The sequence below is a fragment of the Mirounga leonina genome, unplaced genomic scaffold, assembly GCF_011800145.1.
Source record: "Mirounga leonina isolate KUSES-001 unplaced genomic scaffold, KU_Mleo_1.0 Mir_166, whole genome shotgun sequence".
Taxonomy (NCBI): Eukaryota; Metazoa; Chordata; class Mammalia; order Carnivora; family Phocidae; genus Mirounga; species Mirounga leonina.
In genome coordinates this window covers 29,344,755-29,369,113 of record NW_023270418.1, presented here as the reverse complement: position 1 = coordinate 29,369,113, position 24,359 = coordinate 29,344,755, and the positions used below count along the sequence as shown (strand labels likewise).

The following is a 24,359-nucleotide window of genomic DNA, read 5'->3' as shown; positions in this document are numbered from 1 at the left end:
GGGCGGAAGGCCTCTCAGCTCGGGGGCGGGGCCGCGGTCGGAAGCCCCGCCCCGGAAGCGACGGCGCGCGGGGCCATGGCGGCGCTCGGGCGGCGGTGGGCTGTGCGGCTGCTCGCCGCGCTGCGGCCGCTGCACGACGCGGCTCCGCCACGGGACGTGCTGCTCTTCCAGCACGAACGGGGCCGCTTCTTCGCCGTCCTCGGGCTGTTCTGCGCGGGCCAGGGTGTCTTCTGGGCGTCGCTGGCCGTGGCAGCCTTGGCCCGGCCCCCGGCCCGGGCGCTGCCTCCAGACGCGGAGCCCGCCGAGCGCGGCCGCTTGGACCTGCGCTCCACGCTCTGGCGCTACGGCCTGGCCGTCGGCTGCGGCGCCATCGGTAAGGCGTGGGCTGGCGTCCACCACGGGGACGTGGGGCGGCTGGACACGGCCCTCCCCGGCCCGGCAAGGACAGTGCGGGGCTCCCGAGCCTCCGGGCCGGGCCACGCTGCAGTCGGAGGCCCCTGAGCCAGGCCCTCGGACAGGCCTGGGGTGAGGTTTGCCTCTCACTCTGCGAGCTTGAGCAGTCACACCGCTCTGACCCGTCTCGCCCTTGAAACGGGGGTGTACATGAAGGTGGTTGGGGAGGAAGGACGAACACAAGAGCCGGGTAGAAGAGGAGCTCGGTAAATGTTACTGTCATCACAGTTTTTTTAATTCTGGGCCACTGGAAAGGTTGCTGCTTAGCTCTTCAGCAAAAACCCCTCACCGCAAACTTTGGTCTTCCTGCAGGTATCCTGGTACTTGGCGCTGGTCTTCTCTTCTCCCTCCGTTCTGTGCGTTCAGTGATGCTGCAGGCTGGAGGGAAGCAGGTGACCCTCACCACTCATGCCCCCTTTGGCTTGGGTGCTCATTTCACCGTCCCTTTGAACCAGGTGTCCTGCATGGCCCACCGTGGTGAAGTCCCTGCTGTGTTGCCTTTGAAGATCAAAGGCCGGCGCTTCTACTTCCTCTTGGACAAAGCTGGACATTTCCCCAACACAAAACTCTTTGACAATACTGTGGGTGCCTACCGCAGCTTGTGAAGGAACCACCTTGGGTCGCTCACCTCGCCCAGAGGGGAATAAAAACTGAACCTTGGAGATGGGGTGACAACCAAGGGCAGGACACAAGGGGGCCCAGGGTTCATGAGCAGCAAATAAAAGAGCAGTCACCCCAAGGGCAAGGGACAGAACCTCTGACTTTTGTTCCATATCTGTTTAGCTCTGTCCTCCCATCCACCTGCCTACAGTGCTTTAACACCAAGAACTCAGTACCAAGATGAAGGAAGAAAGTAATATAATATTCTGGTACAAAAACAGCTGTAGGAAGAGAGGTGGAGGGGGCCTATCATCATGTTTCCCTCGTGGAGGGAAAACAGGCTCCCAGCATAAACAGGGCCATGAGGGGGCAACAGGACTGTAGGCACTTGGGCACAGAGTCTTTGGCTGCACGAAGCATTCTTTGGTTACTTCTCAGGAATGGGAAAGGCGTGGCCCAACGAGAGCGTCTGTCTCAGAGCTCCATTCAGGGTCGCCCCGCTCCAGGGGCCGGTATGGGGCGGCTTCGGACTTCCACTGCACCACCTGAAGCGCCAAGACCACACACCACAATACCAGATTCACCCAAGAAGAGGTCTGTGGGAGACAGGAACAGGAGTGTGAGGAGTGTGGCCATCTCAAACCCAGTTCCACCCACAAACCACTATTCTCTGTTCATGGTCAGGTCGAAAGCCCTTCAGCCTCTCACTGGAGAGCACCCTTAACAACTACAGGTGCTTATAGGAATCTGTGGGTCCCTGGGTTTCCACCAGTCTTTCATATCCCGGGACCTCACTTCAGCATTGTGTAGGTTGGAGTAAAACTGCAGGGCGGTTCCAGGGGGTGTCCATGGAAGTTTCTGGGCTTCAGAGCAGCTGTGAGGTCAAAGAGACGGTGGTGAGAAAGGGAGGATATACTCCGAACACACCCATGCCCAGGTGCCCTTCAAGGTGAGAGCAACTGACAGGGACAGAAAGGGGGGTATAGCTCCCTTCTGCAGAGGGAAGGCAGTCAGCCCCAGCCCGGGTTCCCTCCCTCTCCCATTACCTAATTGTAATGTTCAAGGAGATGATGGATTTGCAGAGAGAACGGGTGCCAAATCGAAGGATACAGGCAGCCACTAAGACCAGGAAGATGGCTACAGCTGAGATGACCAGTGCAATGCGGAGCCCTATGGGACCTCTATGAGGACGGGGAGAGTAAGCCTTGTGGTTGAGGTGGGACTTGTCCCAGCTCAGCCCCCCACCCTCAGCCTAGGGCAGTCACCTGTGGGAGTCCTCGATGCAGCTGCTGTAGACCCAGAAGAGCAGAAGCAGGAGACAGTAGAGGGCCAGGAGGCCAGAGACCCCCGCCACAAAGTAGCAGAGCGATGGGGCCGAGGGTTGGGCTAAGGCCGGGGAGGAGCCATTCAGGGCGGCCACACCATACAGGGGACAGCGGCCACTGAAGGAGCCCTGTGAAGAGAAGCTGCTGAGTCCCACCTAGATTTCAGGTTAGAGCCTCGGCGCAGGCTCATGGCAGGTGTGAGGGCTACCCTAGGAAGTTCTCCCTACACTGTCAGTTCCTGTTTCTGGGCCAGTCACTGATGGAGAGGGCCTGCTGGGGAAGTCAAACCTGCGGTGGCCACAAGGATCAGGAAATAGGCGGTGGTTATAAAGGATAGTGAGCTTCGGAGAGGCCTCACAAGTTCTGGTCTCCCCTCTGCAGAAATGCTAGAGTAAAACCAGAACTTGTGTAACCTTCAGCTGTCTCTGGTGTTTTCTCATCTATTAAAAAAAAGAAAAGTCCTAACCGGGGCACCTGGGTGGCTCAGTCGTTAAGCATCTGCCTTTGGCTCAGGTCATGGTCCCAGGGTCCTGGGATCGAGCCCCACGTGGGGCTCCCTGCTCGGCGGGAAGCCTGCTTCTCCCTCTCCCACTCCCCCTGCTTGTGTTCTCTCTCTCGCTGTGTCTCTCTCTGCCAAATAAAATCTTTAAAAAAAAAAAGTCCTGGGACGCCTGGGTGGCTCAGATGGTTAAGCATCTGCCTTCGGCTCAGGTCACGGTCCCAGGGTCCTGGGATGGAGTCCCGCATCGGGCTCCCTGCTAGGCGGGGAGCCTGCTTCTCCCTCTGCCGCTGCCTCTCTCTCTCTCTCTCTCTGACTCTCATGAATAAATAAATTAAAAAGTCCTAATAGTGCCTACTTTATAGGGTTACATGAGCCTGTGTTTATGAACACGACTGCCTGGCTGGGGAAACCCTTGGGCTTTCCGTGGGCGTCTCCTACATGGCCGTCTGGTCATTCTCACACACTGGGCTGCAATCCTGCGGTAGCCTGGTCATCTCCGCTACACTAAGCTTTATTTCCTGGCGGAGCTCGGCACAACAGTGTCTGATTTAACGGATGAAGGCAGGGCCTGGGCCGAATTCTGCTGCAGAACCAGTGTGAGGTTTTGCAGCCGGAGCCACCAGGCCGGGCTATGCCTGCCGCTGTCAGTCACTCCTGAGGCCTCGTCCTTTCGGCGAGGAAACGGCTGTGAAGCAGAACACCGGCGGGCGGAGCCACAGAGCGCGATCGGCGCCGACGCATCCCGGCCGCAGACCGGCGGCCACCCGCTCCCGGGAGCAGCGCGACGGGACCAGCCCGGCCCGGCCACAGAGCCAGCACCCCCGCCCCGCCCCGCCTCCCCGACCCCACGGCCGGCCCCGCCCCGCACCTGGGTCCGGGTCAGCGTCGCGGCCGCCACGGCGCCGCACAGGAAGGCGGCGGTGAAGAGCAAGAGCTCGAAGCGCTGCAGCCAGGGCAGCGCCATGGCACCCCCGCCACCAGGAAGGGTCGCGGCGGCTGCCAACCGCCCAAGCCCCGCCTCATCCGGCGCGGCCCACGAGCGCGGAGACGTCACTTCCGACACGGGGCTTTATTTACAGAGGCGGGGGCGGGGGCGGGGGGCGGAGGGGAGAGGGCCCAGGAAAGCGCCGTTCAGAGCGGCAGGTACAGCGAGTAGTCCGAGAGCGCCCAGCGGCGGGCCGGCCGGCCGGTGCGGCCGATCATGGGCAGCTTCTGCACGTAGCGGGAGGCCGGGCTGGGCCCGTACGGCGCGGGGAAGGCGGTCTGGAAGAGGCGCCCGCGGCACCGCCTCCCGGCCTGCCGCCCGGCGATAATAAAGCGGAAGTGGGGGGCGCCGCGCGGGGCGAAGCGGCTCTTCTGGAAGACGTCGCGGGCGCCGGCGCCGGGCCCCTGCTGCCGGGGCGCCCCCCGCGCCCGGTGCACGCGCGGCAGCGGCCGGCTCTCGGAGGCGGCGGGCGCAGAGGCCGCCGCGGGGCCGCCGCCGCGGGGGCTCTCGTCGCCCTGGGGGCTGACCATGGCGTTGGCCGTCAGCTGCGGCATCTTCCGCACCGAGTCCGGGGCGGCCGCCGGCTCCTTCTTGTCCCCGGGCGGCCGCGGAGTGGTGGGCGCGGGCTGACCCGTGCCAAAGCGGGTGGCCAGGCTGTCCCCGAAGAAGGCGTACAGCTCCCGGTAGATGTCCGCCAGGGCCAGCGACGGGGACGGGTCCTCCGGCCCCGCGCCTCCTGGCGGCAGCGGGAGGACAGACCCAAAGCCTGGCTCCGCGCTGCCCCCGGACGGAGACTCCTGCAGAAGAAGGCTGTCCCAGGGCAGGTCGTCCGAGCGCCGGCACCCCCTGCCGCTTGGGCCCCCCTTGTTGGGCTCTGCCGCCTGCGCCTTCATCTTCAGCAGTCGCTCTACGGCCACCTGCAAGAGCAGAGGGGCCAGGATAGGCAAGAACTAGGAGGAACCTGGGCCCATCAAGTTTTCCAAAGTAAGGCAGGTGAGCTGCTGAGCTCAAGCAGGGAAGAAGGGAGGCTGGAAGGCGCAGACACTCACCAGAATGGCTCCATAAACCTTGTGCCCATCTGCTTTAACCTGGGCGTTAGAGACGGAATAATCATCTAGCACAGCCTGCAGATTTGTCCAGTAAGTGGACAGGTGTGGGTACAGGACACGTTCCACTGCCTGGAAGGGAGAGAAGGCAGGCAGGAAGCACCTCTTTGTTGCTTATTGCCTCTCAAGTACCCTTTCCCATGAAAGACCTACTTTTATCTCCGATATGAAATTAGCTTGGCATATTCAGCCAGCATTTATTTAGAACCCACTGTATGCCCAAGCCTTTGCTAAGCACTGGAAATAAAGGTCAGGTACAAAAACAGTATAGAGTGACCCAACTATCACTGACCTGTATGACAGAGGCTAAGAGGGTATATATAAGTAATGCCCATTGCTAACAACAGACATTTAATTTGCCACCTGCTACCCTATATGGTCAGTAGGCAAGTATTCTCACTGAGATGTAAACTGGGACTCAGTTCAAACCACCTGCATAAAAACAAACAACTGATCAGAGACCTGGTCTCTAATTATGTATCAAATTTCAAATCCTGTGATTAATTTTCGGGAAAGCAATTAAGACTTCACAGAGGAGGTGACCTCTGTTACGCGCTTTGCTGGGTGAGAGTTCTCCGTTGGTCATCCACAGCCTATGGATTTGAAAATGTTAACAAATGGGTGAGTTCCTAGAGAAATATAACTTACTGCCGACTCAGCTATAAAAACTTAAATTCTCTAACCATAGTAGGTAACCAACCACAAATAAAACACTTTGCTAAAATTTACAAAGACAGTCTACAGATATTCAAGGAAAAGAGCATCTCAGTCTTACAAAAACAAACGAGAAAGAAGTGCTCCCACCCTACCTCAGTCTCTAGGGCCAATATAACCCGGATACTAAAACTCTACAAGGACAGTACATGAGAAGAAACTTATGATTAATTTCACTCGTGAATATAGAAAAATCTTTTAAAATTTAGTAAACCCAATAGTATACAAAAAATGCCTTATATTTCAATAAAAGATTTAGATTTTTTAAAGTCTATACTATAGCCTATTTGAGTCTATACACAGAAATGTAATGATGGTTGGGGCGCCTGGGTGGCTCAGTTGGTTAAGCGACTGCCTTCGGCTCAGGTCATGATCCTGGAGTCCCTGGATCGAGTCCCGCATTGGGCTCCCTGCTCGGCTGGGGGTCTGCTTCTCCCTCTGACCCTCCCCCCTCTCATGTGCTCTCTCTCTCTCTCTCTCTCTCTCTCAAAATCTAAAAAAAAAAAAATGTAATGATGGTTTACTATTAAAAATCCATAAATACGGGCACCTAGGTGGCTCAGTCAGTTGGGCTCTTGGTTTCCACTTGGCTCAGGTGGTGATCTTTTTTTTTTTTTTTTTTTTAAGATTTTATTTATTTATTTGACAGAGAGAGACAGCGAGAGAGGGAACACAAGCAGGGGGAGTGGGAGAGGGAGAAGCAGGCCTCCCGCCGAGCAGGGAGCCCGATGCGGGGCTCGATCCCAGGACCCTGGGACCATGACCTGAGCCGAAGGCAGACGCTTAACGACTGAGCCACCCAGGCGCCCCTCAGGTGGTGATCTTGGGGTCATGCAATGCACAGTCTGCTTGAGTGCTTATCCCTCTCCCATCCCCTCCCTCTGCCCCGCTCTCAAGTGTGAAAATGCTGTCTCTAAATAAATAAAATCTTCTTAAAAATCCATAAATACAATTAATCACATTAACAGATAAAAGCAGAAAAACCTTAGGATCAATTCAAAAGCTACAGAAAAAGCATGTGATAAAAATTCAACATAAATAATAAAACCAAGAGTATAAAACAGTATGAACTAATCTTAATCTGAGAAAGGATATCAAACACAAGGGAAACATCAGTATAAGTAGGAACGTTATTAGCACTTCTCTTATTAGAAATGACACAAGGATGCCCCTTATCATCATATGTAAAATGATATTAGCAATCCTAGCAATAAAATAAAAAGAAATTAAAGGCATTAGGTTTAAAAAAGATGAAATAAAGCCATCATTATTTGTACCATATGATCTACATTAAAAGCCCAAAAGAGGGGTGCCTGGGTGGCTCAGTCGTTAAGTGTCTGCCTTCGGCTCAGGTTATGATCCCAGGGTCCTGGGATCGAGCCCCGCATCGGGCTCCCTGCTCGGCGGGAAGCCTGCTTCTCCCTCTCCCACTCCCCCTGCTTGTGTTCCCTCTCTCTCTGTCTCTCTCTCTCTGCCAAATAAATAAATAAAATCTTTAAAAAAAAAGCCCAAAAGAATGAGGCACCTGGCTGGCTCAGTGGGTAGGGTGTGCAACTCTTGATCTTAGGGTCGTGAATTCGAGCCCCATGGTGGATATAAAGATTACTAAAAATAAATAAGCTTAAAAAAAATAATACAAGAGGAATTGAGGGATAGTTCCTTAACATGACTAACATAGTATGGGCAGGAATTTTTGAAGTGGGGATATATTAGTACCTTAATTTTTGAAAGGAGAAGACATTGATACACAGAAAGTAAAGCCATCAAGTAGCCTGGCCTCAGGCAAGAACTGTATACACGGCAGCAACAAGCACAGACCATTTTTGTGAGAAAAGACACACAAATACTGTTTTTCTAATTACAAACGGGAGCTCCTACGGCTCTGTCTGTGGGCAAGGCCAGGGTCCTCACCTTCCAGCCAAGGGCGTGCAGCCCCACCACTGCCCCGTAGTGAGAGCAGAGAGGCCGCACAGGGTCTGCCAAGACCTTCTGCAGGGAGAGCAGGATCTGCTGATACAGGCCGCTCACAAGGTCCCCGTGGGTCCTACGGGAGCAGCATTCAGTGAGAGAGGAGAATGCAGCACGGGGCCGCCCGATCTGACTCCAGGCAGGGCACGCAGAGCACGCGGCCGTCTTTGGCGCCCTGGGGTAAGCCAACGGGGTCGCGCCATCCATTTATAAAATCCCGGGGCGCCACAGCGCAGCGACCGGGAAGCTCTAAATGGAAAGAGGCTCTCTGACCTCGCAACACAGGGCCTCGCAGCCAAACACCACCCCCCGCCCCGGACCCCAAGCCCCTCCGCGCTGTGGCAGCCCCACCCTCTGCTGGGCTAGGCCCAGTGGCTACCAGAAGATGTGGCTGAGCAGGAGGGCAGCGCCATCCCGGAGGGTCCAGTGGTCATTCAGAGGGTTGATGGAGGCAGCCAGTGGCTCCAGGACGCAGTAGAGGACGCTGCCGACCAGGGAGCGGACGTAGGGCCCCAGGCACAGGTGTGGGTTCCGAACCAGGCTCCGGGCCACTTGCAAGAGCCGATGGAGCTGCTCCAGGTCGTGGCTGACAGACTTCACCTGTTTGCAGCGGGCGCTGGCTGAGGGGCACACGAGGGGGCAGGCAGGAGCCTGCCGCTCTGCGAGCTCCTGCCACCAGCCCTCCCCGGCGCTGGGTCGTGTCCCCGCAGAACCTTCTCCCCTGCCCCAGCCTGCTCACTCACCCCACTGACCACATAGACAAAGTAAGGTAGCAGTGCTGCGATCTTGGAGTTAGTCTGCAGGTCCTGGAGAGCAATCTGAAAAGGAAGGAGCCAGACTGCACTGGGTCCACCAGCCCCAAGGATAAACGGACATTTTTGAAAGGATGCCTGAGTACTTCTGTAGTAAAATTGTACACGTTCACACTCTTTGATTCAGCAACTGTACTTCTATAAATTTAACCCACTGTAAGAAATACCCACTCACACACACACCCACTCCCAGCCCTGTCTGTGGCAACACGAAACTGAATACACCCTAGATGTCCCACACGTTTTTAACGGAGAGAAGCAGCTGTTCTAAAACCAGATGTTTACTGTAATACCACTTTGCTTTATTCTAGAGTAATCACAGTTAAAACGTTAAAAAAAAAAAAAAAAGGTAAGTTGTTTCCATTGGAGACTCACTTTCCAGCTTGTATGTTTTTACTTTACAATCCTTCTATAATGAACATGCTGGTATTACTTTTATAAGCAGAAAAAAAGAGAGTTAAGTGAATGAGAAAAACCCTCTTAGCCCTGAATCTCTGCTGTGACCTCCAAACTCCTCTGGATAAAGCTCCTGTGCTCAGGTGCTGCAGACAACAGGCTGGCGAGGAAGGAGCTCAGCTCCCAGGCCCTGCATCCAGCCATCTGCCCTGCGCCTGGGGACCGGAGCCATGCTCCTAAGGCAGGCCTGTACGGGAGGGACATTCCCAGTTTTGCCGGGAGAGTGGCAGCGACAGCCAGACAAGTGGAGGAGTGGAGAAGGTAAGCCCTCCAGGAGAGACCTCATGCTTGAGCAGACGCAAATCAGCGCTGCCCTCATTCTGGACAGGTCGCATCCCGCAGGCCCCGCGGAGTCCCAGAGGCTAATGTGGCGGAGTCTCAGACCCGGGCGGCCAGGCACCCTGACCTGGCTGCCTCTACTTCCTTTCTCTCCCTCTCACGTCCAGGCAAATGCAAGCTGCCAGGTGGCTGCCCCCCACCCACCCCCGTGGCCGCAGGTTAATATACACGCTCAAGAGTAGACTCTGGAATTAAAGGGGGGGTACTGACCACATGAGCCCCCAAAATGGCCCTGCTGAGTTGCCCGTTCCCCGGAGAATGAGGTTCCTGCTAGAGTGGGAAGAGGAGTCAGCCCCGGAGGAGGGCCAGCCTCCGAGCACAACATCCCCACTGGCAGCAGCTTCCAGCCGCATCAGCCGGGTGGTGTGGAGTGGACAGGAAGCAGGCATCTGAAAGAGTTTCGGGGAACTTGAAAGCTGGACTTTGTGCCCCACTGGCTCACCTTCATCAGCTGTGGGTCGTCCCCCAGCACAGCCCGGGTCACTTGCTGGTAGTACTTGAGAAGGTCATCAGTCAGCGAAGACACAGCGCTGGGCACTGTGCGGGGATGGGCAGGAGGTAGTCAGGGTGGAGAGCCCAGCCCTCTCCCGGCCTCCCCGGCCTGCTCTCCCTCACCCCCCTACCCTCCACCCTCCCCACCAGAAGCCTTTTCAGACAGGACTCCCAGAGCACATAGTCACCAGCTCCTCGGAGCAGCCTGCTCGGCCCTGACCTTGTAGGCTTTTCACACCTCCGTGCTCTGTACTCTGCCCCCCACCCATCCTCCGCTAGGCAGATTCCTGCTCGTCCTCAATCCCAGGGACCCCAGCTGCCCAGACTTCTGTGCTAGGATCCAACACCCCACATCATGACTGGTTCCAGGTCTGGGCTCCTATCTCCAAATCCGAGCCCTCTGGGCAGGGACGGTGCCCACTCAGAACCGGGCATCGGTAAATACTTGTCAGATGAAGAATCAGAGGTACAGGGGCACCCCCACCATTCCCAAGGGGAAAGTTCAGAGCCCGTTCCCCATACTGCCCCTTACCTGATCCTTGTGGGGCCAGGTTCCCTTTGCCATCTAGGTAGGAGACATGAACTAGAACCAGAGCAGAGGGATGGGTCAGCCTGGGGTTTTGCCTGTGGTAGCAACACCCCCCCACCCCCCCGAGTCCTGCTCCATCCACCAGCCCGCCCGTCACCCCTCCTCTGACAAGCCCATTTGCGTCCCTGGCCCTACCTCTCACAGCTGTCTCGGCACAGCCTTTAGGGATGTTGGTGGCCAGGGCCAGCTCCACCAGGTTCACCTCTCGGTCCTCAGGGAAGTAAAGCTCACCCTCTCTGGCAGGGCGTAGGGGCAGCGCCTCCTGGGATCCATAACCACACACGGCCTGAGCAGAGAGGAGCAGAGAGCATGCTGAACCCACGGCGGGAGAGGCGTTCTACCGACCAGGGCAGGGGGTCTACGTGTGAGGCAAGTCCAAAAGTCCCGAGAATGGGGAGATGTGGGAGACTTCGAGCCTACGGCTGGGAATCTGGCTGGAGCATCCAGCGCGCACTGGGTCAGGGAGTAGAACGTGGTCCCTCCTCCCTGACTCGTACAGGCTGAGCCCCACACCCCTATGCTGCCGGTCCTCATACCCACCCTACTTTGAAAACACAACTCTCTTTTTTCTTTTTTTTAAGTAGGCTTCATGCCCAACACGGGGCTCAAACTCACAACCCTGAGATTAGGAGTCACGTGCTGTACTGAGTGAGCCAACCAGGTGCCCGAACACTACTCTCTTCTAAACATGACCTTCTTCCCTCAAGTCCCTGCCCCACAACAACTATGCAGGACATTTTAATACCCACATTTGTGCCCAGCCTCCTCCTTTACCCAGAATGTCCCCCCGCCTCCCCTCTTGGCTTAGTCTAACGCAAGCCTCCCTTCAAAGCCTGCCTCAAATCCCAGCTCTTCCAAGAAGGCTTCCCTAACCTCCGGGCCCCCCAGCACCTGTCCTGTGGTGGCCACGGCCACCTTATGTGCGTACGTGGTCTTCATGTCTCTTTCTGCGGTGCCAGCCCCAACCTGGGCACGGAGGCGGATCGTGCCAGCCGAGGCCTCCGAAGGCTGTGCTCCACTCACCTCCACGCTGCTCCATCGGAGAGCCCTGTTGAAATCCTCGACGGTCAGCTTCCGCCGTTTGGTGTGTTTCATGAATTGAGAGCTATTCTGGGAGGGGAGAAACAAAGTCAGCGGACAGGAAGAAGGGGCTGTGGAGTTCCCCCAGGGAAGAGAGACAGCCAGGAGGCAAAAAGGACGCCAGGACAGAGACCAGAAAGCCTGGAATCCAGCGCTGGTCTTGTGCCATCAGCCCTCGATGTAATGTTCCCTCTCTGCGACCCAGCTGCTCACACGCAGAATGTGAATATGAACGGGGCCTGGCCTGCCCGGCAGGGCTGTTCACAAGATGGGCACGTGAGGCAATGCTCAGCCAGCACTCGGTTTGCCCAGAAGCCCCGCTGGCTCAAAGGGGAACTCGAGAGGGCAGGGACTGCCTCCGCTGCGTTCCCTCAAAGCACAGAGTAGGGGCGGGCCACATACCTGTTTAATACATCCCTGCGGGAGGGGGTAGCCACCGGGAGGGACAAGGAGAGTTGGGAGGGTGCCCGGAGCGAAGGGGAGCGGACCTGGGTGGCCTCTCTGAGCCGGTAGCACACATCCTCCGCGAGCAGGGCCGCCACCTCATCGCTCAGCTCCAGGCCCGTGCTCTCCGCCATGAGCCGGACCGACTCCCGAGGGATCTCCACGAACCGCCGCTCCTCTCGCTCGGACATGGCCCCGACGGAGCTGGGAGCCAGGAGAGAAGGTCTGAGAGGCCCCCCCAGGCCCCCTCCGAGCCCAGGAGCCTGACTCAAGGCCTTCTGAGCCAGGCTCGCTGCTCTTGCTCCAGAATCCCCGAACAACGAGCCGCAGAGGCTCTGAGTGTCTGAGGCGAAGCGCAAGAAACAGATGAGCTGGGTCAGACAGGAGTGCTGCCTGAGAAAGGACCTGGCCTTGGGGAGTTCACAGAACTGCCCTACCACTTCCTGAGTGAATGTGGCCGAGGTCCTCGTCAGCCTGAGCCCTGGTGTCCCAACCTGTGAAACACAGGCAATCGCCCCTGCCCTCTGTAACTCGCAGGGTTGCTGTGAGGACAAAATGAGCTGGGGCAGGAGAAAGCCAGGGACTAGAACGCCACCCAAATGGACGATGGAAGATGGAACCATGGTCAGTTACAAGTAAAACCTTCGTGTCTTCTTCCTCCTGATTCTTGCTACAACCACTACCTATTAAATCTTGATGAAAACAGTACTTCTCCCTTGCTCAAAAACCTTCAGTCCTACCCATTGGTTCTAAAAGAAACTCTAAACCCCCCAGCTTGACATTCTGTGTTTGGTCCCAAATCCCCAGAGCTGTTCAAGCCGATCCCTCCTCCCAGTAAGACCAGCCTAATGTCTTCCAGCCTGCCTTGTGCACCACCACCAGCGCTCAGGCTGGTCGGCCTCCCCTTCTACCCCAAGCCCCCACCCCCTCCTCTTTGCTAAGGCAAATTCAGGCTGCCCTGTACGGTCTTCCTGCCCGTATGCCACTGGGGACTGTCAGGCTTTTAGTAGCTGGGCTTTCTGCCCATGTGTCCCGTCTTTCCCAGTTTGGCTGCGAGGCCTAAAAGCAGGAACCTGCTCTTCCGTTCACAGGATATAGCAGAACAAGAATCCAACAAAAACAGAGGCTGATGAAGGACTCCAACAACTTACACCACAATTAGAAGGCAGGCCCACAAGGGCCAAACTGAGGCATCAGCACCACGGGCAGCAAGGCCCCAGTTCCAGGGTGACCCACCCAGGGTCTGCCCCACTACTCCTCTCTGGCGGGGCTCACTGGGTCACCAGTGATCTCAGGGTCCCTAGATCCAACGGGCATCCTAACCTGGCCTCCCGCATTCCTCCCAGTGGCTCCACATGGCTCTGGAATAAAGAACAAACCTGGTTCTCAGGTCGTGCGTGTCCACTGACTTCCGCAACACCTCCTTCCCTCTTGTGTTCTGCATTCCCACCATGGCCTCTTTCCATTTCCCCCAAAACACCTGCTATCAGGACGTTCATACACTGTTTGCTCTACTTGAAACACTCTCCTCTTCCTCTACCCCCAATCTCTTTGTCTAATGGACTCCTAGCGGCTCCTTCAGATCTCAGTTCAAATGTCACTTGCTCAGGGAAGTCTTCTCAGACCTCCACAGTGTACCGGTACTTTGCCTTCAAAGCAATTATCACAGCTTGTAATTATATATCTGTGTAACTTTGTGATTAACACCTACCTCCCCACTAGATTGTAAGCTCCACACCAGCTAGGATCATGCCTGTTTGCTCACCTTTGCATCCCCAGCGTCGGGCACAGTGTCAGCACATAATACGCCCTCAATGAACACTTGCTGCAAAAACGAATAAAGAATAGCTATTTTTTTCTAAGCACATGCAACGCCTGAGGCACAGAGCTATGTGCTTTATATGGCTTATACTTCATTCTATCCTCATTAACAATAAGATAGATATTATGTAAGTACTGCGTCTATTTCACAGCCAAGGAAATCAAAGCTCAGAGAGGTTAAACGTTCAGTGACTTGTCCAAGATCACCCAGCGAGCACTAAGTAGGGAGCAAGGGCTCAACTCTGGTTCCTGATCATCAGGAGTGGCGGGCTGTGTGGGGAACAAGGCCTGGATTCCCAGCCCGGATTCTTGGCGTTGGAGACCCGCCAATGGATAATTCTGAAGTTTCTGTTTCCCCGTCTGTAAAATGGGAGCATGAAGTCCTGCCCACGCGGAAAGCGCGGAGGGAGTTTCCTTACTGTGTGCCCACATGAAGACCCACAAAGTCCAGGCTCTGACCAAGGTCTCCCCCTCCTCAACCTCCTCCCTGCACCCTCAGCCACTAGCCACACTGGTAAAGAGCGTGGGAACTGGCCGCCACCGGCCTCGGGGGTGCGCATCCTCCCACCACGCCTCGCTTCATCCCAGATCCAGAAGTGGCGGGGTGGGGTGGAGGAGGTCAGGGGTTACCGAACTTGGGTCACGTGGTCAGCGAAGGGGGCGGGCCCCCAGCGGAGTCGGCCCTAAGACCAGTGAGTGCGCGGCCCACAGCGGGATGGAGAGTCCTCGGGCCTGCTCGGGCCTGCTCACCTGAGGGCTCCGGCGCAGCGAGAGCGGCTACCGAGACGGCGGTGGAGGCGGCGGCGGCGGCTGCAGCTCCCACTTACCCTGCTCACCCTAATTCCCTCTCTCTGAGCCCAGGCCCCACCCTCCAAGAGCACAGCCAATCGGCGAGCGCTTTGCGAAGTTCCCGCCCTCCCGGGGGCTTCCGGCCAAGCGATTGGCCTCTGTGAAGGAGCTGAAAAGCCTCTGGGCGCAATGTGGGTCACGTGACGCCGAGGAGTCGGGCTTCTTAAAGCAACAGCTCTTGAGAGTTTTGCGAGTAGGTACCTATGGTTTGGCGTCTGTTTGAAAAGCGTATTGTCAAAGAAAGCGTCCCTATTCCCTTGGTCTTGTCTGCTCCTGAGTTTCAGGGCATTTGCGTTTACGCGACTGCAGCGAAGCTTTATTTTTTATTTTTATTTTTTTTAAACACTTTATTTATCTATTCAGTAGAGACAGAGAGAGAGAGAGAGAGGCAGAGGGAGAAGCAGGCTCCCCACTGAGCAGGGAGCCCGATGCGGGACTCGATTCCAGGACCCTGGGATCATTACCTGAGCGGAAGGCAGACGCTTAACCATCTGAGCCACCCAGGCGCCCCTGCAGCGAAACTTTCAACTTTGATGTCTAATCAAAGTTTTCTTTGCCCGCTTGGTGGGGCTCAGCTTACCTCTCCAGCATCACCTGCACTTCTCTTTTCCGCCGGATGGATGGAGCTCCTAGTGGGTATTCTCTTCGGACAGAAGGGTCTTCCCACTGGCCCAAACTCACGTGCAAGCTGCAGACTCCAGGGCCCTGCTCATTCTGACACCCTACCTCCTATCTTTCTCATTCCTGTTCAGTAAGCGAAATATAACCCCTCACCTGCCTCGCAGACTTCCTTGACCATTTTACGTGCACACACTTTCCCGAACTTGGGCAGTTCTCAATTCAGAACTAAGTGGATTTAGTGAGTTGAGGACAGTATTTGGAGTCACCAACCTGGGTTCAAATTCTGCCACCGGTTTGGAGCAAGTTACCCAACCACATTTTCACCCAACTACAAAATGAGGTAATAATACCCACCTCACGGGATTCTGTAGATTAAATGAGATAATGTCCGTGAAAGCCCTTGGCAGAGTTGTGGTTGAACCTTCTTTCACACAACAAGAGGCAGACAGTGAATTCATTCCTTTATGTTCATCCAAGATGAGGTAGTTTGCAATGGGCTATTCATTATAGAAAGGAGTATTCCGCGGGGGAGCGTGAATGTACACATACTCGCCCTTCTTCCCTCTCAGGGCTAGATGCTGCTGCCTCTAGAAAAGAAGATCCTCCCAGGCCAGAGCTGGGAAAGCCAGATGGATGTGGCTGGGTTGTCATGGCAACACCACCTAAGGAGACTATGACCCTGCTGAGTCTCTTCCAGTTATATTCAGAATGACATTCGGAGTAGTTTTTAGTACTGTGCTTGAACACTGGAGTGTCGGCCCACCTCTGCATAAAGGGAAGGGGTGGGGGCTCCTCCAAGGTCCTGAGTCTGAGGTCAGCTTAGCAAGATCTGGGCTGCTGTCAGATCTCCTTGCTGAGGTGTTATTAGTCTGGACAGCCATTGGCAACCTTGGAAGCAGGAGACAACAGGGGAAGGCCCTGGGGCCTGTGCAATACAGTGAAACTGAATTCAAGCTATCTGGGGCCCATCTGCTCCCAACCTCGGGTGGAGGCAGGGGCCAAGGAAAACAGTAGTGAGACCCACATGGCCACAGATAAAAGTGGGTCCCACTCACTCCCCAGCCACCTAGTGTCAGGCAAAAAGAGCTAATGATGGCTTTGGAGCCAGATGGACAGTTTAAAAACAAAACAAAAGCTCTACCACTCATGAGCTGTGTGACTTTAGGCATTCTAGTTCAGGTGTCTAACCTGTTTTATCAACTGTCAAGTGGGATAACAGAACCTACTGATTGTTGTGAACAATCCAGTACCGTGTGTAGAAGATTTAGCATTAGCAGGCAGACACTCCTGTTACCTGTGACCTTTGTAAGAGGCCGTAACTTTCAGTTACAAACCATCTCCAGGTTATCCGTACTTGATCCCTTCCCCCCACAGCGCCTGTCCTCTTAGTGGGTGCCACACCGCACATCCTCACCACCACCCACGTCCTCATGTTCCACGAGCTGCTTCCGTCCATCAGTTGTTTCCTTTCTAGGCCTGGTGTTACTTCCAGGTTATCCCACACACAATCTACAGATGAGTGGTTCCACCTGAGAACTTGGGAGGAATTTTGCTTGTAGTGACACACATGGTGTTTACAGCTTAGGCGGAAGTCCCTACAACCCAGGTGATCGACTCAGAGTACGACCAAGTGGTAGCACAACTATAATGTGGTTTTCATGGGAAAAATTCATTGCAAATCCAGCCCAGAAACTGTTCCCGATTCAACAAACTTGGAAAACCTGGCCCCGTGCCAAGAGCCAGAGATTAAAAAAACAAAAGGGATGCGTGTGAATCTACAATTATCTCAATAAAATAACAAACTTTACATAATGAAAAATGAGGGGCGCCTGGCTGGCTCAGTCCGTAGAGCAGGTGACTCTTGATCTCAGGGTCATTGAGTTCAAGCCCCACGGTGGGCGTAGAGATTACTTAAAAGAGAAGGTTAGGGGCGCCTGGGTGGCACAATCAGTTAAGCATCCCACTCTTGGTGTCAGCTCAGGTTGTGATCTCAGGGTCATGAGATGGGGCCCTGCGTCAGGTTCTGCGCTCAGTGAGCTGTCTGCCGAGATTCTCTCTCCCTCTCCCCCACCCACTCATGCTCTCTAAAATAAATAAATTAGTCTTAAAAAAAAAAAAAGAGAGAGAGAGGGCACCTGGGTGGCTCAGCAGGTTAAGCGTCTGCCTTCGGCTCAGGTCATGATCCCGGGGACCTGGGTTCGAGCCCCGCATCAGGCTCCCTACTCAGCGGGAAACCTGCTTCTCCCTCTTCCTCTGCCTGCTTCTCCCCATTTGTGCTCCCTGTCAAATAAATAAATAAAAATATTTTATTTATTTGACATAGAGAGAGCGAGAGAGAAACAGAGACGGAGAGACAGAGAGCAGGAACACAAGCAGGGGGAGCGGCAGGCAGGGGAGAAGCAGGCTCCCTGCTAAGCAAGGAGCCCGATGTGGGGCTCGATCCCAGAACCCTGGGATCATGACCTGAGCCAAAGGCAGACGCTTAACCGACTGAGTCGCCCAGATGCCCCAAATAAATAAAAATCTTAAAAAAAAGAAAAAGGTTAAAAAAAGAAACGGGAGACAGTAACAAAACCACATTTTGTGACACACTGTTAAGGTATGAATGGAAAAACCTCGATCTATTTGTCCAGGAGTGGTGAAGGCAAGGAGAAGGAAACCACATTCAAGTGCCATTTTCTTACCATGTTCCAGCCACTATTCTGGATGCTTCATATCAGGGTCTCTGGACTTTGGCATGATTGACATTTGGGACCAGATAATTCTTTTATTATTATACAGTTTGAACTTTATAGGTCTATGTTTCCAGTTTTGGAAAGTTTATCTTTTGGCAGCAGAAGCCTTTTTATTCAAATGAGAATGTATCCAGAACTGCATCGTATCGAAGCCAGGCAGGAGCGAGGCCATGTGGGAAGCTGTCTCAGGGGCTGGGTCTGCAGTCCTGCCTGCTAGGGTGCTCAGCTGGTGGCTGGGCTAGAGGAGCCTGGGGGCGGGGAACTGGGGGGGGGGGGGGGGGGGGGAGAGGGGGGGGGAGGGGCGGGGGGGGGGGGGCCCCTCTGGGTCCTTGTCCTGGGGGGGGTTCTGACACAGACTGGGGCCCAGGGCCCTAGGCCCCTCTTGGCCACACGGGACGTTGGTGGTGGTGCTTCCTTGGGGTGCAAGACAAAGGCTTAGGATCTGTTCAGACATTTATCGAAAACGCACCTGGGCCTGGCCTGGGCTGGCAGCTGAGCTCCCAGGTGGTGGAGAAGATGGAAACACTGAGGCAGTTCAGTCCTCTGGGGAAGCACAGGGTGCTGGGGGCGCCCAGGTGGGCAGTTGGGGCTTCAGGAAGGTTTCCTGAAGGCAACAAATGCTTGGGCAGAGCTAGGAACAGTTAGTAAGGGTGAACCTGGCCAAAAAAAAAAAGGCTGGAAGGGCGTTCCAGGCAGAGGGAACAGCATGGATAAGGCACAGAGGCTTGCCACAAACAGTCCATGTGTAGGTGGAGCCCTAAAGCAGCATCGACTCACAGGAGGGGAAATGGAAAGGTAGGCATGAGACAGGAGGGAGTTGGGCCTGAGTGCTGCACTGGGGTAGCAAGTCTTCATCGCCCTCTGGGTCCCTGAAGCCCCATCCCTTCCCCCACAGGTCCTGGCGGCCGGCATTGAGGCAAACTTACCAGATAATTCTTTGCTGGGGGGTGGGGGGGTGCGCTGTCCTATACATTGTAGGATGTTTAGCAGCATCCCTGGCCTCTACTCACTAGAAAGCAATACCATCCACAGTTGTCACAACCCAAAAACGTCATTGCCAAATGTCCCCTGGGGGCAAAAATCACCCCAGCTGATAATCACTGCTTTATATGCATTATATCACAATAATCACAATTAACAGTTGAGGGCCTATCATGGGCCAGACTCTATGCAAGCCACTTGCACGTGTGAGCTCATACTAGCAGCAACCATCCAAAGAGGGTTGTATGGTGACACCTGGGTGGCTCAGTCAGTTAAGTGTCTGCCTTGGGCTCAGGTCATGATCCCAGGGTCCTGGGATCAAGTCCCGAATCAGGCTCCCTGCTCAGAGGGGAGCCTGCTTCTCCCTCTTCCTGCCGCTCCTCCTGCTTGTGCTTTCTCTCTCTGACAAATAAATAAAAATAAAATCTTCAAAGAGGGTTGTATGCCCATTTCATAATGAGAAAACATAAGGTCACCCAACTAGGACTGAAAACCAGTTCTGCTTCAACCCAAATACCACGCTTTCTACAACACAGCTCTGCTGAAAAAGGAGGAAGAGGAGGAGGAGGGGGAGGAGAAGGAGGAGGAGAATTATTGACTGAGACTTGCTAGATTAGCAGGCAACAAGCAGACAGGCTGGGAGAGGGCATTCCGAGGCAGACAAACTATATTACAAAAGCAGAGTGTGAGCATACTGTGGGGGAGGGAAGCATGTTTGTTTAGTCTTATGTTCATTTCATGGATTTTGGCCGTGTCACCCTAAGGACATTTTGAGGCTGCTCACATTTTCAGTTCAGCTTAGGGACTGATTAGCACATAAAGGCTTCTGTTGTTTGTGGAGCCATCCTAGGAAGGGCTACGTTGAGATGCCACAGTCTGGGTCATTACTATCCTCTTGTTTCCCTCTCCCTACCCAACCATCTTGTCCCCCCTCATGCCCAGCTATACCCTTGGTTATGTTTAAGGGTGAGGGAAGGGCGAATACTCTGAAAATAGATTGGGACTTGGAATGGCTCTAAAGGCAGAATCATTTGCTGGAAGCCAAAGACCTAGCATTGGTGCCTTCCCTTCAACGAGGTCAACTTTAGCCCTCTGCAGAAGGGTTTAGTCAGATCACCTGGGTCGCTGAGGCCACTTGAGGCATCAGGCCACCAAAAGAGAGGCTAGCAAGCAAATGGCCTCCAGCCTTTTCTAAGAAAGAGTTGTTCTTACCAAAGAAAGGAGGTAACACTTCCATGAGAAAAAGGACCTTTTATGGTTAGAATGCACAGTCAAAAATCTGGGGGGGGTGGCTGCTAAGCAGCACAAAGAATCAGATGTTCTTCTGGGGACAAGGAACCTTCTTTGCCTCCCTACAGCAGCCAGACTGGGCCTCTGGACAACATGAGGAGCGTGACCATCACATCTCCTAGATAAGGACCAAACAGAGCAGGGGGCCCTGGCACTCAGCTCACAAGCCCTGCAGGAAACAGGAAAAGCACATCAGTTAGGCTCAGAGCTTGGGGCAGCCATCCCCAGGCATTCCCCATCCCATGAAGCACATGTCCTGGATCTTCCAAGCAGACAGTCATGAGAGTTTTCTTCATCTGCGACTTGGCCATTAAGTCCCACATCCGCCCCCTGCCTCCACACACCCCTTCTCCAGTAACAACCCTGGATGCATGATCAGGCACTCACCCAAGTAATCGTCCATCAGAGAGCCAATAGCAAACTGCAGGAGGGAAGGTAGAAAGGAAATAAAGCCTGAGCAAGCACAGAACTAGCCTCTAACCCCTAGCCCCAGGCCTTCTGCCCACCCATCCCCTCCTCCTGGCAGAAGAGCACAAAATCCCCAGGAACCCTGGGTGGTTAAGAAATCAACAGCTCCCAGCTCTGCCTGGTACAGGCAGAAGGCAGGCAAGAGACTCACAATGTCATTCTTGTCCACACGAGTCCCCACAATCTTCAAGCGGATCTCATCGTCCTGCTGAATCACAATGTCCTGGGGAAGAGGGAACAGGATACTCAGATAGCCCCCAAGCCAAAAATCCCTTGGCGGGCTCATTCTTCCCCCCTCTCACAGTCTTCCCCACTCACCTCGTCCATTGTCTTGTAGCACGGTGGGTTGGAGTTGGGGTCAAACTCCATCTCTGATGGGATGGACTGAAAGGAAAGCAAGACTGGGTCAGCGCTTTACATGGGTGCTTCCAGAGATGGTCATGACTGGCGCCTGTCCTCCTTCACACCCCCGGCACCCCCAGACTTACATGTCGAGAGATGAAGCAGGACATAGGTCCAATTTCTGTGAAGAGCCCAACCTAGGGGGACAATGAATAACTTTGCTTTGTCTTTTATCCCCCAACTCTTCTAAGCTTCCCAACTTCATCTGATTCCCAAAAATATTCTTCATGTTTTGAAACCACTCGGAGTCGGGTCATTTGCTTTCATGTCTCTCTTCTGCCAAGATTTCATTTTTTTTTTTTTTTAAAGATTTTATTTATTTGACAGAGAGACACAGTGAGAGAGGGAACACAAGCAGGGGGAGTGGGAGAGGGAGAAGCAGGCTTCCCGCGGAGCAGGGAGCCCGATGCGGGGCTCGATCCCAGGACCCTGGGACCATGACCTGAGCAGAAGGCAGACGCTTAACAACTGAGCCACCCAGGTGCCCCTAAAGATTTTATTTATTTATTTGACAGAGACACAGCAAGAGAGAGAGCACAAGCAGGGGGAGTGGGAGAGGGAGAAGCAGGCTTCCCGCGGAGCAGGGAGTCCGATGCGGGACTCGATCCCAGGACCCTGGGATCATGACCTGAGCTGAAGGCAGACGCTTAACGACTGAGCCACCCAGGCGCCCCAAGATTTCATTTTAAGTGAAGCAAATTCAGTGCAATCAAGGGCCAAGGCTTGGGACCTGTCCATCCACAATTTGACCACCTGTTGATCACATGACCTTGGCCAGTACTCTTAACTTCTCCAAGCGTAAGCTTCTATAAAAAGGGATGAAAAGCACCCACCTCAGTCGTCATGAGGTTTTGCACCACACCGGGCCCACAGTAAGTACTCAATGAATGGAGGCTGCTATTGCTGGCTACTCACACTGACTCCCATGACCCGGAGGGAGGCAGCACAGTGACTGTACCATTTGACAGGTGAGGAAACTCAAGTAGAAAGCGACTCAGCCAAGGACACAGAGTTAGCAAGAGCAGGCGGGACCCAGCCCCCATCTTCTGAGCAGCCACCCAACTGCCTCCGCTACGTATGGTCTCACCTTGTTGACTTGAGTGACGACAGCATCCACGACCTCCCCTTTAAAGGGCCGGAAAACAATGGCCTTGTACTTAACCGGATAAAGGACAAAGCCTCGGCCTGGCTGGATCACACCAGCACCAATATTGTCAATGGTGGTGACAGCAATTACAAAGCCATACCTGTAAGGAGGATGGGGAAAAGAAAGGCACTGTGTGGGGCGCCTGGGTGGCTCAGTCGGTTAAGTATCTGCCTTCAGCTCAGGTCATGATCCCAGGGTCCTGGGATCGAGTCTCGCATCGGGCTCCCTGCTCTGTGGGGAGCCTGCTTCTCCCTCTCCTCCCCACTTGTGCTCTCTATCTCACTCTCTCTCTCTCTCTCTCAAATAAATAAAATCCAAAAAAAAATTAAAAAAAAAAGAAAGAAAGAAAAGCAATGTGTGGGCAAGAGCCTCTAAAACCATATGCAACAAGACAGGGAGCATGGGGATTAGGGGAGAGCACCACCCCTGCCCCCAGAACTTAATGCCTGAGAGAAGACAGGACACCAATCAGTATCTATAATGCCAAACGCTGCCCTCATAATTTCACAATAAATGTCCAAGGAGGCTGCAGTCCTTGAACCAAGAGACCTCAATCTTGGGCATGCCTCAGAATCACCTAAGAGGAACTTACTAAAACACAGATTCCCAGGTCTGTCCCCAGTCTTGATTCTATTGGGATGAGATGAGGCTCAGGAACTTGCATGTGCCTTTTTTTTTTTTTTAAGATTTTTTTTTTTTTTAATTAATTTATTTGACAGAGAGAGACACAGCGAGAGGTAACACAAGCAGGGGGAGTGGGAGAGGGAGAAGTAGGCTTCCCGCCGAGCGGAGAACCCGACGCGGGGCTCGAACCCAGGACCCTGGGATCATGACCTGAACCGAAGGCAGATGCTTAACGACTGAGCCACCTAGGTGCCCCTAAGGTTTTATTTTTTATTTATTTGAGAGCACGAGCAGGGGTAGGAGGAGAGGGAGAAACAGACTCCCCGTTGAGCATGGAGCCCCACATGCAGCTAAATTCCAGGACCCTGAGATCAGGACCTGAGCCGAGGTCAGACACCTGACCTACTGAGCCACCCAGGCGCCCCTGTCTGGGCTTATTCGGATGTGGGAGGCCCATGTACTCCATAGCCCCGGGCTCATCCCAGCTCATTCACATCACCATGTGAGAGGCCGTTGTGTGCAGAGCCCAGAGATGTGCCATGCCAGTCATGTGGGATGGAAAAAACCAGAAGGATAACAGGGAGAACAGACACAGGAACAATGATTAGGCTGTGAGCCCCACGAGAGCTGGCCTCATTCTATCTCGTTCCCTGCATTGTTCCCAGGGCCCAACACAGAACCTGGCACACAGCAGGAACTTTAGAAATGTTTGCGGAGTAAATGAATGACCAATCTCTGCTGAAGTAAAGCAGTCTTGCGATCCAGCTTTGCTGAGGGCGCCGCGGGAACCCAAAGCAGGAAGCAAGTGACTGCGTGGGGTGCCTGAGAAGGTGGGAGGGTTCCCCAGGGTAGGTGGCAGGTCCTTGCGGGATGAGTAGGAGTTGGGGAGAGGCTGCAAGCATCGGGCGCCTCGAAGCGCGCGGCACTCACTTGCCGGTGCAGGTCCCCTCCACCTCGGTGAAGAGCTTCTGCTTTACCGTGTTGAGCAGGTTGGGGCCGAAGTAGCGCGGGTGCAGCAGGATCTCGTGCTCCAGGGAGATCTGCGGGGAGAGTGGGGTGGAGACCAAGCAAGACGCGGTAGGGACACGGGGTCAAGAGTAACTCCCCGTCCCGGCGCCCCGCTTCGCTCCTCCTCTCAACCCGGCCCTCGCCGCCACCCCGTGCTCCGCTCACGTGATAGAACATCTTCCCAGCAGGGACGCGACAGCACCGGAATCCACACAAGCCTCGGCAGCCCGGCCTCCGCCCAAACCGGAAACACGCACAGCCTCCCCGACCCTGCTTCCGGGCCTGCCCCAGCGAAGTGGGCGGGACTCTGCGCCCTCCGTAGACCCAATTGGGCATCGCTGTCGTGGGCGGGAAATCCGTGGGCCACGCCCACTTGTGCCACGCCCACCAGTGGGTCCAACCTCCAGACTCTTAACAGTGCCAGGCCTAGAATGGACGCTCAATAAATAAGTACTTTTTAAAAAATTTTATTTGTTTATTTATCAGAGAGAGAGAGCACAAGCATGGGGAGTGGCAGGCAGAGGGAGAAGTAGGCTCCCTGCTGAGCA

General features: G+C 54.6%; 4 protein-coding genes across 8 annotated transcripts; 1 reads left to right on the top strand and 3 right to left on the bottom strand.

The window, feature by feature from the left end:
- The first annotated feature begins 12 nt into the window (after positions 1-12).
- TMEM223 (transmembrane protein 223) lies at positions 13-1,214 on the top strand. Its single transcript, XM_035013067.1, has 2 exons — positions 13-373; positions 766-1,214. Exons 1-2 carry the CDS (start codon positions 76-78, stop codon positions 1,056-1,058), a joined length of 591 nt encoding a protein of 196 aa, XP_034868958.1. The 5' UTR covers positions 13-75; the 3' UTR covers positions 1,059-1,214.
- Positions 1,215-1,296: 82 nt separating this feature from the next.
- Positions 1,297-3,902, bottom strand: TMEM179B (transmembrane protein 179B). Its single transcript, XM_035013066.1, has 5 exons — positions 3,749-3,902; positions 2,319-2,506; positions 2,100-2,234; positions 1,849-1,927; positions 1,297-1,649 (listed from the first exon to the last, which is right to left on the bottom strand). The coding sequence occupies exons 1-5, from the start codon at positions 3,842-3,844 to the stop codon at positions 1,488-1,490; spliced, it is 660 nt and encodes a 219-aa protein (XP_034868957.1). The 5' UTR covers positions 3,845-3,902; the 3' UTR covers positions 1,297-1,487.
- A 31-nt stretch (positions 3,903-3,933) lies between these two features.
- TAF6L (TATA-box binding protein associated factor 6 like) lies at positions 3,934-14,546 on the bottom strand. 5 transcript variants are annotated; one of them, XM_035013056.1, is made up of 12 exons: positions 14,437-14,546; positions 13,577-13,690; positions 11,910-12,069; positions 11,365-11,451; positions 10,477-10,627; positions 10,285-10,335; positions 9,703-9,797; positions 8,397-8,471; positions 8,033-8,253; positions 7,597-7,729; positions 4,915-5,043; positions 3,934-4,782 (listed from the first exon to the last, which is right to left on the bottom strand). In XM_035013056.1, exons 3-12 carry the CDS (start codon positions 12,054-12,056, stop codon positions 4,012-4,014), a joined length of 1,860 nt encoding a protein of 619 aa, XP_034868947.1. In that variant the 5' UTR covers positions 12,057-12,069; positions 13,577-13,690; positions 14,437-14,546; the 3' UTR covers positions 3,934-4,011. The 5 variants fall into 5 exon arrangements, with proteins under 5 accessions (XP_034868947.1, XP_034868945.1, XP_034868949.1 ...); XM_035013054.1 differs by having other exon boundaries at positions 13,631-13,690; XM_035013058.1 differs by lacking the exon at positions 14,437-14,546 and adding an exon at positions 14,106-14,408.
- A 5,560-nt stretch (positions 14,547-20,106) lies between these two features.
- On the bottom strand, positions 20,107-24,083 carry POLR2G (RNA polymerase II subunit G). The gene is made up of 8 exons (XM_035013053.1): positions 23,977-24,083; positions 23,734-23,843; positions 22,120-22,279; positions 21,119-21,169; positions 20,949-21,014; positions 20,782-20,853; positions 20,550-20,583; positions 20,107-20,331 (listed from the first exon to the last, which is right to left on the bottom strand). Exons 1-8 carry the CDS (start codon positions 23,986-23,988, stop codon positions 20,318-20,320), a joined length of 519 nt encoding a protein of 172 aa, XP_034868944.1. The 5' UTR covers positions 23,989-24,083; the 3' UTR covers positions 20,107-20,317.
- Positions 24,084-24,359: the final 276 nt, after the last annotated feature.

Bases quoted from the DNA above. Each gene is read 5' to 3' on its own strand.
- TAF6L (XM_035013054.1), bottom strand. The intron at 10,336-10,476 runs GTAGGGCCAGGG...CTCTGGTTCTAG, and splicing joins TGCCGAGACAGCTGTGAGAG to TTCATGTCTCCTACCTAGAT. The intron at 5,044-7,596 runs GTGAGGACCCTG...TCTCCCTTCCAG, and splicing joins TGCACGCCCTTGGCTGGAAG to GCAGTGGAACGTGTCCTGTA.
- TMEM179B (XM_035013066.1), bottom strand. From the start codon at position 3,844: ATGGCGCTGCCCTGGCTGCAGCGCTTCGAGCTCTTGCTCTTCACCGCC. The intron at 2,235-2,318 runs GTGACTGCCCTA...CCGTCCTCATAG, and splicing joins TGCATCGAGGACTCCCACAG to AGGTCCCATAGGGCTCCGCA. The intron at 1,928-2,099 runs GTAATGGGAGAG...TTGACCTCACAG, and splicing joins TCCTTGAACATTACAATTAG to CTGCTCTGAAGCCCAGAAAC.
- POLR2G (XM_035013053.1), bottom strand. The intron at 22,280-23,733 runs GTGAGTGCCGCG...TCCTCCTTACAG, and splicing joins GAGGGGACCTGCACCGGCAA to GTATGGCTTTGTAATTGCTG. The intron at 20,584-20,781 runs GTGAGTCTCTTG...TCCCTCCTGCAG, and splicing joins GTGTGGACAAGAATGACATT to TTTGCTATTGGCTCTCTGAT.
- TMEM223 (XM_035013067.1), top strand. From the start codon at position 76: ATGGCGGCGCTCGGGCGGCGGTGGGCTGTGCGGCTGCTCGCCGCGCTG. The intron at 374-765 runs GTAAGGCGTGGG...GTCTTCCTGCAG, and splicing joins CGTCGGCTGCGGCGCCATCG to GTATCCTGGTACTTGGCGCT.